The sequence below is a fragment of the Tachyglossus aculeatus genome, chromosome 10 (genome assembly GCF_015852505.1).
Source record: "Tachyglossus aculeatus isolate mTacAcu1 chromosome 10, mTacAcu1.pri, whole genome shotgun sequence".
Classification (NCBI taxonomy): Eukaryota; Metazoa; Chordata; class Mammalia; order Monotremata; family Tachyglossidae; genus Tachyglossus; species Tachyglossus aculeatus.
The window spans coordinates 36,015,256-36,028,626 of record NC_052075.1 but is presented as its reverse complement, the minus strand read 5'-3'; the positions used below and the strand labels follow the sequence as shown (position 1 = coordinate 36,028,626).

Below are 13,371 nucleotides of genomic sequence, written 5' to 3'. Positions count from 1 at the left end.
CCAAGCGCTTAGTACAGTGCTCTGCACACAGTAAGCGCTCAATAAATACGATTGATTGATTGATTGATTACAGTGGGCAGAGCACTGCAGTGAGCACTTGGGAGAGTCCATTAGAGATGGCAGACATGATCCCTGCCCTCCTCTTTTATAAAGTCTATCAACTTTCTTCTTGAGTTCCAGATGGACAGGGAACGTGCCCACCAACTCTGGGTAACATACTCTCCCAAGCGCTGAGGACAGTGCTGTGCACGCAATAAGTGCTCAATAAATACCACTGACTAATTGAGACTGAGACACTCAAGGAAAGGTTTTCTTTAGACGGTTGGACCATCTATGTTAAACCTACATCTCTCCCCCTTCTAGACTGTGAACCCGCTGTTGGGTAGGGACTGTCTCCATATGTTGCCAACTTGTACTTCCCAAGCGCTTAGTACAGTGCTCTGCACACCCGTAAGTGCTCAATAAATATGACTGAATGAATGAATGAATGAATACATCAGCATATCCAAAAACCCTTACAGAAAGATAACACCAAATTGGGCCTAAAGTGTTTGTATTCATTCATTCATTCAATTGTATTTATTGAGCACTTACTGTGTGCACAGCACTGTACTAAGCGCTTGGGAAGTACAAGTTGGCAACATATAGAGACGGTCCCTACCCAACAGCAGGCTCACAGTCTAGTTTGTATGACAACTCTCACCAGAAAACTCCCAGGTCATCATGCAATGCAGGGATCTTGATTGCCATTTCCTCCAACCACACACAGGGGAATCATCTCCGAATTCCAACCTCTTCTTCTAAGGCACCTGTTACCTCCTTATGATTTTGGATGGTATTTCTAATTCGGATGCTCTCCTCATACCTTTGTTTTGTAAAGTTCCAGAAGTACTGCACTTGCTGTTGGCTCCTTTTTATTTGGAATAACAAAGGGAAACAATTCGGTACTTAGCAAGAAGACTGGCATAAAAGCAACAGTGCACAACCAATTTTTTTAGAAGGTTTTGTGAGCCAATGTTAGAGGCGAATCTATCAGAAATGATCAGTGAGTTTGTTCTATTTGTCTGTGTTAAGGAGGTCAGCTCTTTTCTGTCCTTACAACACCCTATCTGCAAGACCAACTGAGAACCACTGGTTAACTAAGATGCTGGATTAATCCTCAGGCCCTGATAGAAAAAAAAACCAACCAGTCAGCAGGGCTCAGAGATATTGAGTTAAAAACAGCCCCATTTTTCCTTTGACAGAGGCGTAGGTAGACAGAAGAGAAAGAATGCTGAAAAACCAAGTATTTAACGCAAGTTCACTTGCACATTCTTCCCATTTTCAGAAAAGAAAGAGAATCTCTCCCCAAATTCGGCTATCCCTGGACTATTTTGTTCCAGGCTAGCCTGTGGCCAAAAGTAGCATCACCTAATGGTTAGAGCAGGACCCAGTGAGTCAGAAAGACCTTGGTTCTAATCCCTGCTTCCCCACTAGTCTGCTGTGTGACCCTGGGCAGGTCACTTCACATCTCCAGTAAACGCCATTTACCAGCAAGATCACCAATGACCTCCTTCTTGCCAAATCCAGTGGATCCTACGCTATCCTAAACCTCCTCGATCACTCGGCTGCCTTTGACACTGTGGACCATCCTCTTCTCCTCAACATGTTATCCAACCTTGGCTTTATGGATTCCGTCCTCTCCTGGTTCTCCTCATCTCTCTTGCCGTACATTCTCGGTCTCCTTCACAGACTCCTCCTCCCCCTCCCATCCTCTTACAGAAGGGGTTCCTCAAGGGTCAGTTCTTGGTCCCCTTCTGTTCACCATCTATATGCCACTCCCTTGGTGAACTCATTCACTCCCATGGCTTCAACTATCATCTCTACGCTGATGACACCCAAATCTACATCTCCTCCTCTGTTCTCTCTCCTTTCCTCCAGGCTCGTATCTCCTCCTGCCTTCAGGACATCTCCACCTGGATGTCCGCCTGCCACCTAAAACTCAACATGTCCAAGACTGAGTTTCTTATCTTCCCTCCGAAACCCCATTACCTTTCCCTGACTTTCCCATCATTGTGGACAGCACTACCATCCTTCCCGTCTCACAAGCCCGCAACCTTGGTGTCATCCTTGACTCCGCTCTCTCATTCACTGCACACATCCAATCCGTCACCAAAACCTGACGGTCTCACCTTCACAACATTGCCAAGATCCACCCTTTCCTCTCCATCCAAACCCCTACCTTGCTGGATCAATCTCTCATCCTATCCCAACTGGATTACTGCATCAGCCTCCTCTCTGATCTCCCATCCTCCTGTCTCTCCCCACTTCAGTCTATACTTCACTGTGCTGCCCGGATTATCTTTCTACAGAAACACTCTGGGCATGTCACTCCCCTCCTCAAAAAAACTCCAGTGGCTGCCTATCAACTTTCGCATGAAGCAAAAACTCCTCACTATTGGCTTTCAAAGCTCTCCATCCCCTTCCCCCTCCTACTTCACCTCCCTTCTCTCCTTCTACAGCCCAGCCCACACACTCCACTCTCCACTGCCACTAACTTCCTCACTGTGCCTCGTTTGTAAATATTCATTTGGTTACCTCAGAAGGGTGAACACCTAGAAAAAAGGGCTGAAATGACCCACCAGAATAGTCAGTCCAATAACACAGCATTGCTACTCCCAAGGCTGGAATGCTGGAACAATAACAATAATAATCATCATCATAATAATACTTGTTCAGCACTTACTATGTGCGAGGCACTGTACTAAGGCCTGGGGTAAATATAGGATATTCAGGTCACACACAGTCCCTGTCCCACATAGGGCTCACAGTCTTTGTCCCCATTTTACAGATGTGGTAAATGAGGCACAGAGAAGCCAAGCAGCAGACAAGTCAAGGGCTGAGCCAAGTCAGCGCGACTGCCCGGTAGCACAGACCGTCCGTTAGACTGAGGCCTGGGTCCAGAGTCAAGGACTCCGGAGAGCTGCCTGTCAGTGGGAAGACATGGGCCATCAGGATAGAAGAGAATAACCAGGAGGTGTCCATTTCACTTTGAGCTAGGCAGGCGTGGCATAACCAGATGCCCATCTGTCCAATCTACGTTCAGTCTGGCCCCTCCTACGGCCCAAGGGGCTCTGTCCTTGAACTGGTATTTTCAGTATTTCAAACTGTTTTGCCTAGAGGCAAAGGAGCAAAGAAAGCCGATTATGAGAAATGAGCCTATCACCTGGGTAGCGTTTGGCTCTCAGCCTCGTCCCCCTCAGCCAGAGAAAAGAAACACACCCACCTCTGTCATGTGAACGATACCATCGCCCCCCCACCGCCCCCTCCACCACCCTGAACTCAGCCCAGACAGACTGAGTCCCACCAAGTTTCGGTCCAGTCCTGGGTCTCCCCAGAGACCAAGAACGAGGTTTCCCAGGGTGCCCAGGCTGACCAGCTGTCTAAATTTGCCCCACACGTAAAGGACTCCAAACACTCCCAATATCGCAGCAATCAAACCCACCTCTGCCCCTCCCCAGGCCGCGGTAAACAACTAACAGGCCGAGAAGAAAGTGAGTACTTAAACTTTAACTTTACCTGAATATTCCATAACGTGGTGCTGGCTCAGAACCTCGGAGTCTGTCAAGGGCGTCCAGCTCTGTCAGACACTGACTGGAACGGTTTCACTGGTCGGCCAGGCTGCTTTAGGAGAAGTTTTCTGACATGTGACATTAAGCACAAGCGTGACGCTGCTTATCTCTAGAGTCAGGCGGGTATCCTTTCCTTAGAAGGGTCTTTTATTTATTTATTTTTTTAAGTCCTGGTTTGTGACTCTAGGAATGACTACATGTCCCTTAAAATAGCCTTCTTCTGAAAACAGGGCTCTCTCATACCTACGGCATGGGCTTAGAAAAGCAAGGCAACAAAGTGCTGTGGATTTCCCCCACTCTGAAGCAACAGGCAGACCCACAGGGAGCTTCCTCCCTGGTGTCCAGTGGGGGCCAAGGAGATCCCACAAACTGGGGGAACCACCCGCCATGAACCAGGTGCAATTTGGCCTCTGCGCTCCAGGAAATTGGCACCCGAGTAATGGAGGTCTCCCCACCCGCTCCTCACCATCCCCCTGCCCGCCCCATGGCTCCCTCCTCCTTCCCCCATTATACTGATGCCAGTTTACTTGTTTTGATGTCTGCCTCCCCCTTCTAGACTGTAAGCCTGGTGTGGGCAGGGATTGTCTCTCTTTATTGCTGAATTGTACTTTCCAAGCGCTTAGTACAGTGCTCTGCATGCAGTAAGCGCTCAATAAATACGATTGATTGATTGATTGCTCTGAGTCAATCATCCTGAGTCCCCAGACCGTCATTCTTTCCACAGGATGACACAGAGCCACCACAACCCCTTAGGCTGGCGGCTCTGATGTGGACGCCCAGCCACGTGACCCATCTGGCACAGGGCCAACCCATCCCAAAACACCAGTATCACAAGGAGCCCTTCTGGAGCGAGAGTAGCAACTGGGAACCCTCCCCACCCCTCAACCTGTGGATGACTGCCCATTTTGGGAAATGAGCCACTTCCCAGGCCGCGCTCTGTTAAACACAGCTAGAAGGGGTCACCGCTTCTGTAGCCCAATGGTTGGTTGGTTTGGCTTGCAGAGAGAAGCAGCGTGTCCTAGATCACAGAACAGAGAGTCAGAGCCTTCGTTCCATCACCCGTCTGCTGTGGGACCTTGGGCAGTTCATTTCACTTCTCTGTGCTTCAGTTCCCTCTTCTGTAAAATAGGGATTAAGACTGGGAAGCCCCATGTGGGACAGTGTCCAACCTGATTACCTTGTATTTAGCCCAGCACTTAGTACGGTGCCTGGCACGCATTAAGCGTTTAACAAATAGCATGAAGGGGATGTTTTGTGTTGTTTTGGGGTTTTTTTCCCATTTCCCTCTTGGCCAACCAACAGAAGAGCCTCTCCAAATGGGCTTCCAGCTAATTAAAGTGTTTTCAGGGCCCCGAAGCACACGGCTGTTAGCACTCATTAGGCCTCTCATTAGGGCACGGAGAACGGCAATCCACACAGCCAGGCACCCGCGGTTACCACTCAGCAGACCTCGGCAGTGTTTTTATAAAACAAACGTCCCTGCCGCACTCAGTTGGCCTCCCCCAACCCCCCCTTCCCCTCCACCCCCACCCACCTCTGCCCGCTTCATCCCGGGGGGGCCGGTTCGGGTTACACCATCTGCCCGTTGGCTAAGAGTTAACAGTCAAAAGCTGTTAATTCCCGTCAGATTCACCTGTCACTGCGGCTGAAAAGCCCCACCTCCCTTCTTCGGGCACTGTGCCCCCCTAGCTTTTTTTTTTGTATTCTTTATGGTATTTGTCCAGCACTTACTAATCATACAGGGGGGCTGAAGGCATTTTCCAGGAGCAGTTGAGTTGTCCCCAGGGGTCGAGACAGAGACACAGTCCAAACATGACCAGCTTTGTTGTTTTTCCCATTTTTATAAGAATGACGAGCTCATCCCAACCAACCACTCCATTTCTACCTACCTACTAACATTAGACTGTGAGCCCACTGTTGGGTAGGGACTGTCTCTATATGTTGCCAATTTGTACTTCCCAAGCGCTTAGTACAGTGCTCTGCACACAGTAAGCACTCAATAAATACGATTGACTGATTGATTAATGTGTCACGGGCCACCAGTTAGCCCTCAGACCCAACCCAGTTGATGTCCATGTCAGAGATGTCCCACCTATTTCAGCTCATCCATCTCACTGGCAGCTACATTTTAGAAATCCTCAAGAACAAGGTCCTGGGCTCCTCCTTCATGGACCTAAGTTTCTGTGAGAGCAGTTTTGAAAAAAAAACAGCCCTGAACAAAGAGTAAACCACTGCGATCCAGAATTACCAAACACAGCTGGATATTTTGAGGTATATAGAAGCACACCCGTGCCGTCAAAATAGGTGCCATGTGACCATCAATTCAGATTGTCAAACATAAAACTACAGGCATCAATCTCAAACAGAATATTGGATTATCCTAGGTTTCAGTTGAGACTCATTTTACTATTAGAAACATTTTGGGAAGAGCCTCATGCCTGGAAAGGAATAAAATTAGACATCTCCATTAAATCTGGTCTATCTCCATTCACCCTCTAGACTGTAAGCACCTTTTTTTTAATGCACTGTACTAGGCGCTTGGTTAGATACAAGACAATCAGATTGGAATCAGTCCATGATCCATATGGGACTCAAAGTCAATTCCCATTTTACCAGTGAGGGAACTGAGGCACAGAGAGGCTAAATGACTGGCACAATAAGAAGCAACGTGGCCTAGTGGAAAAGGAGCATGGGCTTGGGAGTCAGAGGTTATGGGTTCTAATTCCGGCTCCACCACTTGTCAGCTGTATAACTTTGGGCAAGTCACTTAACTTCTCTGTGCCTCAGTTACCACTTCTGTAAAATGGGGATTCAGACTGTGAGCCCCACGTGGGACAACCTGATCACCTTGTATCTACCCCAGCACTTAGAACAGTGCTTGGCACATAGTAGGGACTTAAAAAATACAACTATTTTATTATTATTATTATTATTATTAAAGTAGCAGAGCCGGGCTTAGAATCCAATTCCTCTTACTCCCAAGCCCATGCTCTTTACACTAGGCCATGCTGCTTCTGTGTGGGCAGGGAATGTGTCTTCCCACTCGGTTGAATTGTTTTCTCCAAAATGCTTAGTACAGTGCCTTGCACACTAAGTGCTCAATAAATACGACTGCTTGATATACCGCAGTCCCTCAGACTCACCCTAATCAGCAGAGCAATACAGACATCCCTTTACTCCACTGCAGTTTTTGAAGAGGAGAGTTGGGCAGTGGGGGACAGGAAGAAGCAATGGAGGGAAGGTGGGAAATGGACAGACGAAGAGACTGGGAGAGGGAAAGAGGAGAAAGGGGCCAACAGAGGAGCTGAAAGGAGGGGGGAGGTGAGGAGAGGGACAGGAAGGGTGTAAAAGATAAATGCTGATAAGATTAGGGTATGACTAGGGAGGAAGCATAGAATAGAGAGGGGCAGAAGAGTCTGGAAAAGACAAGAAGCGGAAGGTCTGTGGAGAAACGGTAAGATCTCTGTTGGCACGCAATCTAGGACTGTTTATAAATGACTGCCAACTAATGCAGAGGGACACTGCTGCATTCTGAGCATCCATCATGTAGCTAGCATAATGACAGAAGCTTCAACCCTTCCCCTAATGGCCGGCTGGTCTCCTCCCTCACGGTCCCTGTCTCTCACTCTGAAGGACCACCAAGTGCCCACTTCCCCTTAAATCTCAGAATGAAGAGAAGAGCACTTCAAAGCAAGATGAGACCAATATTGCACACACAGATGAACTCATTGTGGAGTGGGAGGAAGAGGAAGGATGGCATTCTTCACCATGGCTGGTCCAATTTGGAGGGCTGGGAGAGATCTGGGAGACCATCCCTGTCATCCCACCTATGCTAGGCCCCTCCGGGCTCCAACAGAAGAGGATTGATCCAATTACTCAAAGAGTTCCAGAGTGAGCAAGCTTCTCCAACCTCCCCTAGAAATCAAATCCAATACAGAACCCACTTTGGTCAAAGTCCTTCTTTCCCGGGCAGTGAACCAAAATTCGGTGCTGACGTTCCTGCTATTCTCCCTCTCTTTGTGAAGACGGAGCACAGCTGGTCACCTCTCTTATTCCCAGTTGGTATAAAGCCTGAGCCTTCTTCTACAGGGGGAAGGATGGAGAGACTGCTTAAAAGGACTTCAACCCTCGGAGGATCTATCTGCTGCAAACTGAGGCTCTTTCATGCCAGGGAAAAACCACCTCTCTGTGCCCACAGGGCTACATGTGCTGTATCGGCTGTTCAAGGGGTGCCCCATTCTCTCCCAGCGGCACAGAGGACCATCTGAAGATGGAGATGGGGACTGGCAGGGATGCCCACTGTACTGCCTGCCCATTCCTCCGAATAAGCCGCTTCCAGTCCTCCCCCTAAGGACTATTTCACCCCCATTCTGAAAGGGTCAGAGGGATTGCGCATCCCAGGATCCCTAAAGGGACCTCAGAGCTCTCCTGCCACCCACAAACTGGCCCTAGATGCAGATGCAGACCCACCCTCCACCTCCTCCTAGAGCAGAATCAGGGCAAAGGGACAGCTCGAGCCTGGTTGGAATCCTTTCCCCTTGACCCGGAGAACACAGAGATGGCAAAAAAGGAGGCAGGGGCGAGGGAGGTTGGGATCGAGCCTCAGCCCCCTCCCTCCAGGATGAACCACCCCAACTCCTCTGTCCTCCAAGGTTTGTTTTCCTACCATTCAATCCCCTTGGCGGTAGTCCCCCTCTGACATCTTCACCAGCTCCATTCAACCTGGAGAAGAAGATGCGGGACCCCAAAGTCCCACCCACAAATATCAAGCCTCGAAGGGTGAGTCGTTTCTCCGGCTAAGCTGGAACATGTGCCAATAGCCCAGGACCACAGCTTCCCCACTGCCAGGCTTCTACTTTCCTGGGAGAACAAGGTTTCCCCACTTCCCTGCCATGTCTGTTCCACTGCTTCAAAATCTACTGTGAGTTCTGCCTTTAAGAGTCTCTTGGCAGCTCGCCACTGAAATTGGATTCTTCACCAAACGATTTCTACCCTCCGCCCCACCAATCTGAAGGACAATCACAAGGGCCTGCACAGTAGGACTGCAGGTGAAAGACAAACTTACTGTTATTCAACCCGGAAATACTGGCATTTGTGATCCATTTATTTTAATAGCCCTTAATTACCCCACCAGGGGCTCCAAGGAAATGGGGAAACATGACTCAATCTCCCAAAACAGAGCAGACTACAAAATTCAGATGAAATCGGGCCCATCCTTGTACTGGTCTGTTATATTCCTTTTTCAACTTTTCTCTTTGTCCCCCAACCCCCCTCCCCCCACCCTTCCAACTTGGCTCAGACATGGGGCTCTTTCCAAAGAGCACTTTGCATCAGGAACATGCCCTACATTCTTCTGAGTACACAATTCATTTTTAAATTGATATCTGGGAATGCAGCAGGCTGTATCTTAAAAACCGGGCTTCGTCTCGGCCCCCATTTCCATCATCCGGCATCTCTTGGGCAGGAAATGCGATGAGGAAATTGGGCACAGAATCTTGAGCAGCTCTGTCATTCCATATCTTTTAGAATTAGTCTAGTGATAGCATTTATTAAGTGGTGACCATTAGCACCATTAGCATTGTGCTCACCACTGAGATAAAAGCGAGATAACCAAATTGGATACCATCCCTGACTCACATTGGGCCACACTTTCAGACAGAGGGAGAGAGGGTATCTTATCCCCAGTGGGCAAGTGAAGAAACTGGGGCACAGGGTGGTTAAGGGACTTGCCCAAGGTGACAGAGCAGGGAAATGGCAGAGCTGGGAGGGGGACCCGGATCTTCTGACTCTCCGTCATATGCTACTTCCACCGGGTCACATTGCCACCAAACATTAGGAGAAAAAGTTGGTGGAAGAGCAACTCCTGTCAAGGGGGATTAGAGGGGGTGTTGAGTCCCAGGCCTTGGGGACTCTACCAGTGTCCAGTGTCCAGGGTGGGGGCGACCTAGGGGATGATTCCATGAGTCCAAGGTAGCTAGCTGGCCCCCTAAAAGGAGGGAACCATCTTAATGATGACATTTATTAAGCACTGGGGAGGTTACAAGGTGATCAGGTTGTCCCATGGGGGGCTCACAGTCTTCATCCCCATTTTACAAATGAGGTAACTGAGGCACAGAGAAGTGACGTGACTTGCCCAAAGTCACACAGCTGACAATTGGCGGAGCCAGGCTATGAACCCATGATCTCTGACTTCAAAGTCCCTGGTCCTTCCACTGAGCCACGCTGCTTCTCTATCTACCGTCTTCCACTGGAGACCCCCAAAACGTCTGTCTCCTCAAGACCCCAAACTTACACCCTCTCAAGAATGCTCACAGGGTGAGTATCTTACCAGCACTGAGCTCGGCTTTTTGTTAGACTTAGGCTTAAAGCCATGCCACCCACAAACTGGAATGAAAATGATATGAACATTAAATCATCATTGCCATTACTTTAAATGATCATCCATTAGAACCAGAGAGTTAAAGGGCAAATGGAAAATACTTCTTCAATGCTCTCATTCACAATATTTAGCTTCTCAGTAAAAATAGATCCTGACCATTGTAACACCAGTGGCCTTGGCTTTTAGGGAGCGACAGTGTTAAAGTTGGTCCTTTAGGGAACCAGACATTTGGGACAGATGGAACCGGATAATCTGACAATGAACAAAATGTAGAAACCAAATAACTTCCAGGTATTATGTAGTAGAAATAAATCTCAGCCCAGCCGAGGGTCAAAAATAGCAGAGGAAGTCAAAACATGAAGCATGCCTAACGCCTATACCTGAATACAGCTTTAAATAATCTCCTTCCACCATTTCAACAGAGAACCACCCCACACATTTCATGGAGACCAGGATTTGGAATCCAATCTTCTCTTGCCTATCATTTAATAAAGAAGAAAAGGGAAGACAGTCTTTCCCCTGGCTTCCTGTTTCTTATTCCCTGGTCAGTCCCTTTTTGAAACCGGGGCTTAACCAGAATTGAACATAAAATCCCTCCTTACAATGACACAGGGGCTGCCCGGGTCAGCGGGAGCTATTTGTATTTGTACAAAAGTTCGCAAACCCATCATCGAGGGCCAACTTAACGTCAGCAAGGTCTGCTCAGGACCAGGGAAGAATGACACTTCTGCTGTCCCAGATCGCCTCCTGAGAGCCCAGATTGATAGATGGCAGTGAAACCGTTTTACCTACAGGGACCAGGATTTAACACCTTTTCTCCCTCCTAGAAACTCCTTACCATTGGCTTTAAAGCACTCAATCTTCTTGCCCCACCTATCTTACCTCACAAATTTTCTACAACCCACACCTTCACGCCTCTAACACCAACACACCCACTGTTCCTCAATCTCATCTCTCTCACCACCGACCCCTTGCCCATCTCCTCCCTCTGGCCCGGAACTCCCTTCCCCTTCATGTCTGACAGATCACCACTCTCCCCACCTTCAAAGTCTTATTAAAATCACATCTCCTCCAAGAGGCTTTCTCCAACTAAGCCTTCATCTCCCCATTCCCTCTCTCTTCTGCGTCACCCTTGCACATAGATTTATACCCTTTATTCACTCCACCCTCTGCTGCACAGCACTTATGATCACATTCACCATTTATTTTAATATCTGTCTCCCTACGTTGACTGTAAGCTTCTCGAGGGCAGGCAAAGTGTCTATCAACTCTGTTACATTGTACGCTCCCAAGTGCTTAGCACAGTGCTCTGCACACAGTTAAGAGCTCATGACATACAATCAATTGACTAAACTGTGAACCGCATATGGGACGGGGACTGAGTCTAACCCGAATAATTTGAATCTACCCTAACAATTAGAACACTGCTCAACATAAAGTGCTTAAGGAATACCATAATTATTATAATTACTATCACAAAATAATATGTCTTCCTGGAAAGAGGCACAAAATAGTCCCCAAAGATGATTCTGACCAATTTTAGTGAACTTGGAAACACAGTGGATAACGGCCGCCCATTCTTCAGTGATGCTGGGGAGAATTTTCCCTTCTACACCTTTCTCCTCCTCCTGCCTGACTGTCAACCCAATCTGGGTGGAGTTTCTCTGTCCAGGCTCTCTGGTCCTCGATGGCTGCTGGGGACCCACGGGCCTGGGAGTCAGAAGGAGCTGGGTTCGAATCTCAGGTTCGCCTCTAGTCTGCTGTGTGACCTTGTGCAAATCACTTTGCTGTGCCTCAGTTACCTCATCTGTAAAATGGGGATTAAGACTGTTAGCCCTATGTGGGACAGCAACTGTGTCCAACCTGATTCACTGGTACCCACCCCAGAGCTTAGTATAGTTCCTGGCAAAGAGTAAATGCTTTACAAATATCACAATTATTATTATTATTATCATCGTACCACACACATTAGAAGAGGCCTTTGGGAGGTAGGAGCCGAGAGTTGGCCCCTAGTGTGGCACTGGGGGCCACAAAACCCTACCCCTATCTCCACACACCACCAGAATGCTCCCAGTTCTCAATCTCAGCGGGAGAGATCAGCTGCCCACCCGAGGGATTCCCATGGAGGTGGGTTACTGCTCGTTCTGAGAATCAGCCTTGTTCAGGACTCTGCACACAGTAAGTGCTCAATCGACCCCACTGATTTTTTCTTTAATGGTATTTGTTATGTGCTTACTATGTAGCAGGCACTGTACTAAGCGCTGGGGTAGATGTGAGGTAATCAGGTTGGACACAGTCCATGTTCCAGTGGTTCACCGTCTTAACCCCCATTTTACAGATGAGGTAACTGAGGCACAGAGAAGTGAAGCGACTTGCCCAAAGTCACATAGCGGACAAGTGGCGGGCCAGGATTAGGACCCAGGTCCTCCTGGCTCCTAGCCCCATGCTCTTAACTACTAGACCATGCTGATTCTAATCTGTCCATTGGTGATTGAGCTGATCCTGCTGAACTCTACTGGGAATGAGAGAGGGGAGTTAGTCCCATGGGCAAGTACGCCAAGCAGTTGGCAGGGGAGGGAGGCTGGGAGAGTTGGTTTGAGCATCAGGCATTAACCCCATGTTTAAAAGATCAGAATATCTCAATTCTCTGCCTCACCACTTCACTCTTCATAATTTGAAAAATAAAATAAAAAATCCAGCCATAGAACGTCCAGCTGGGAAGTGCTTTCTAGCTACTATGACAACAGAATCAATCCCCTCCTCAACGCCACACTGGCTGACATCCAGGGCATCCTGCTTCCAGTCTGTGTTGCTGACTAACTACCTCCATCGGATTGCTTTCCTGAGCCCCCTCCGTGCCCGGAGCCCAGGAACGGGGTCATTGTTGCCAGTGGCGGGTGCTCGCCGTAACTCATCCATTCCTAAAAACCGAGTTTTCTGGCTCATTTGTCTGGGGTAAAGGTGCCGCTCATGAAAACTGAACATCTGAGTTCCAGGCACCTCGGTGCTGGGCTACAGCCCACCCTCTCTGAGTCACCTGCTGGGACCATCCCTTTCTGCTAGGGTGCAGAAGAGGAAGCAGCATGGCCTAATGGAAAGAGGGCAGGCCTGGGAGCCATAGGACCTGGGTTCTAATCCCGGCTCCGCCGACTGTCTACTGGGTGACTTTAGGCAAGTCACTTAACTTCTCTGTGCCTCAGTTACCTCATCTGTCAAATGGGGATTAAGATTGTGAGCCCTATAGAACCTGGACTGCGTTCAACCTGATTAGCCCCAGCACTTAGTACAGTGTCTGGCACATAGTAAGCACTGAAAAAATACCATTAATTTAAAAAAAAAAAGAATAATCCCATTGAACTGCCTCGTTTATTGGTCCAGGTT

General features: G+C 48.5%; 1 protein-coding gene across 4 annotated transcripts in view; it reads right to left on the bottom strand.

Annotated features, from left to right (window-relative positions):
• The window catches only part of ST7 (suppression of tumorigenicity 7), a 215,423-nt gene that overhangs the window by 182,840 nt on the left and 19,212 nt on the right, over positions 1–13,371 (bottom strand). Inside the window, exon 2 of one of the 4 annotated variants that reach the window (XM_038752197.1) lies at positions 3,559–3,660. The exons of 1 other annotated variant lie outside the window; for it this stretch is intronic. In XM_038752197.1, coding sequence (XP_038608125.1) covers positions 3,559–3,571 — 13 coding nt within the window. In that variant the 5' untranslated portion in view covers positions 3,572–3,660. Of the gene's footprint in view, positions 1–3,558; positions 3,680–13,371 lie in introns of all 4 variants that reach the window. 2 more of the 4 variants (XM_038752196.1, XM_038752195.1) reach the window with 2 other exon arrangements.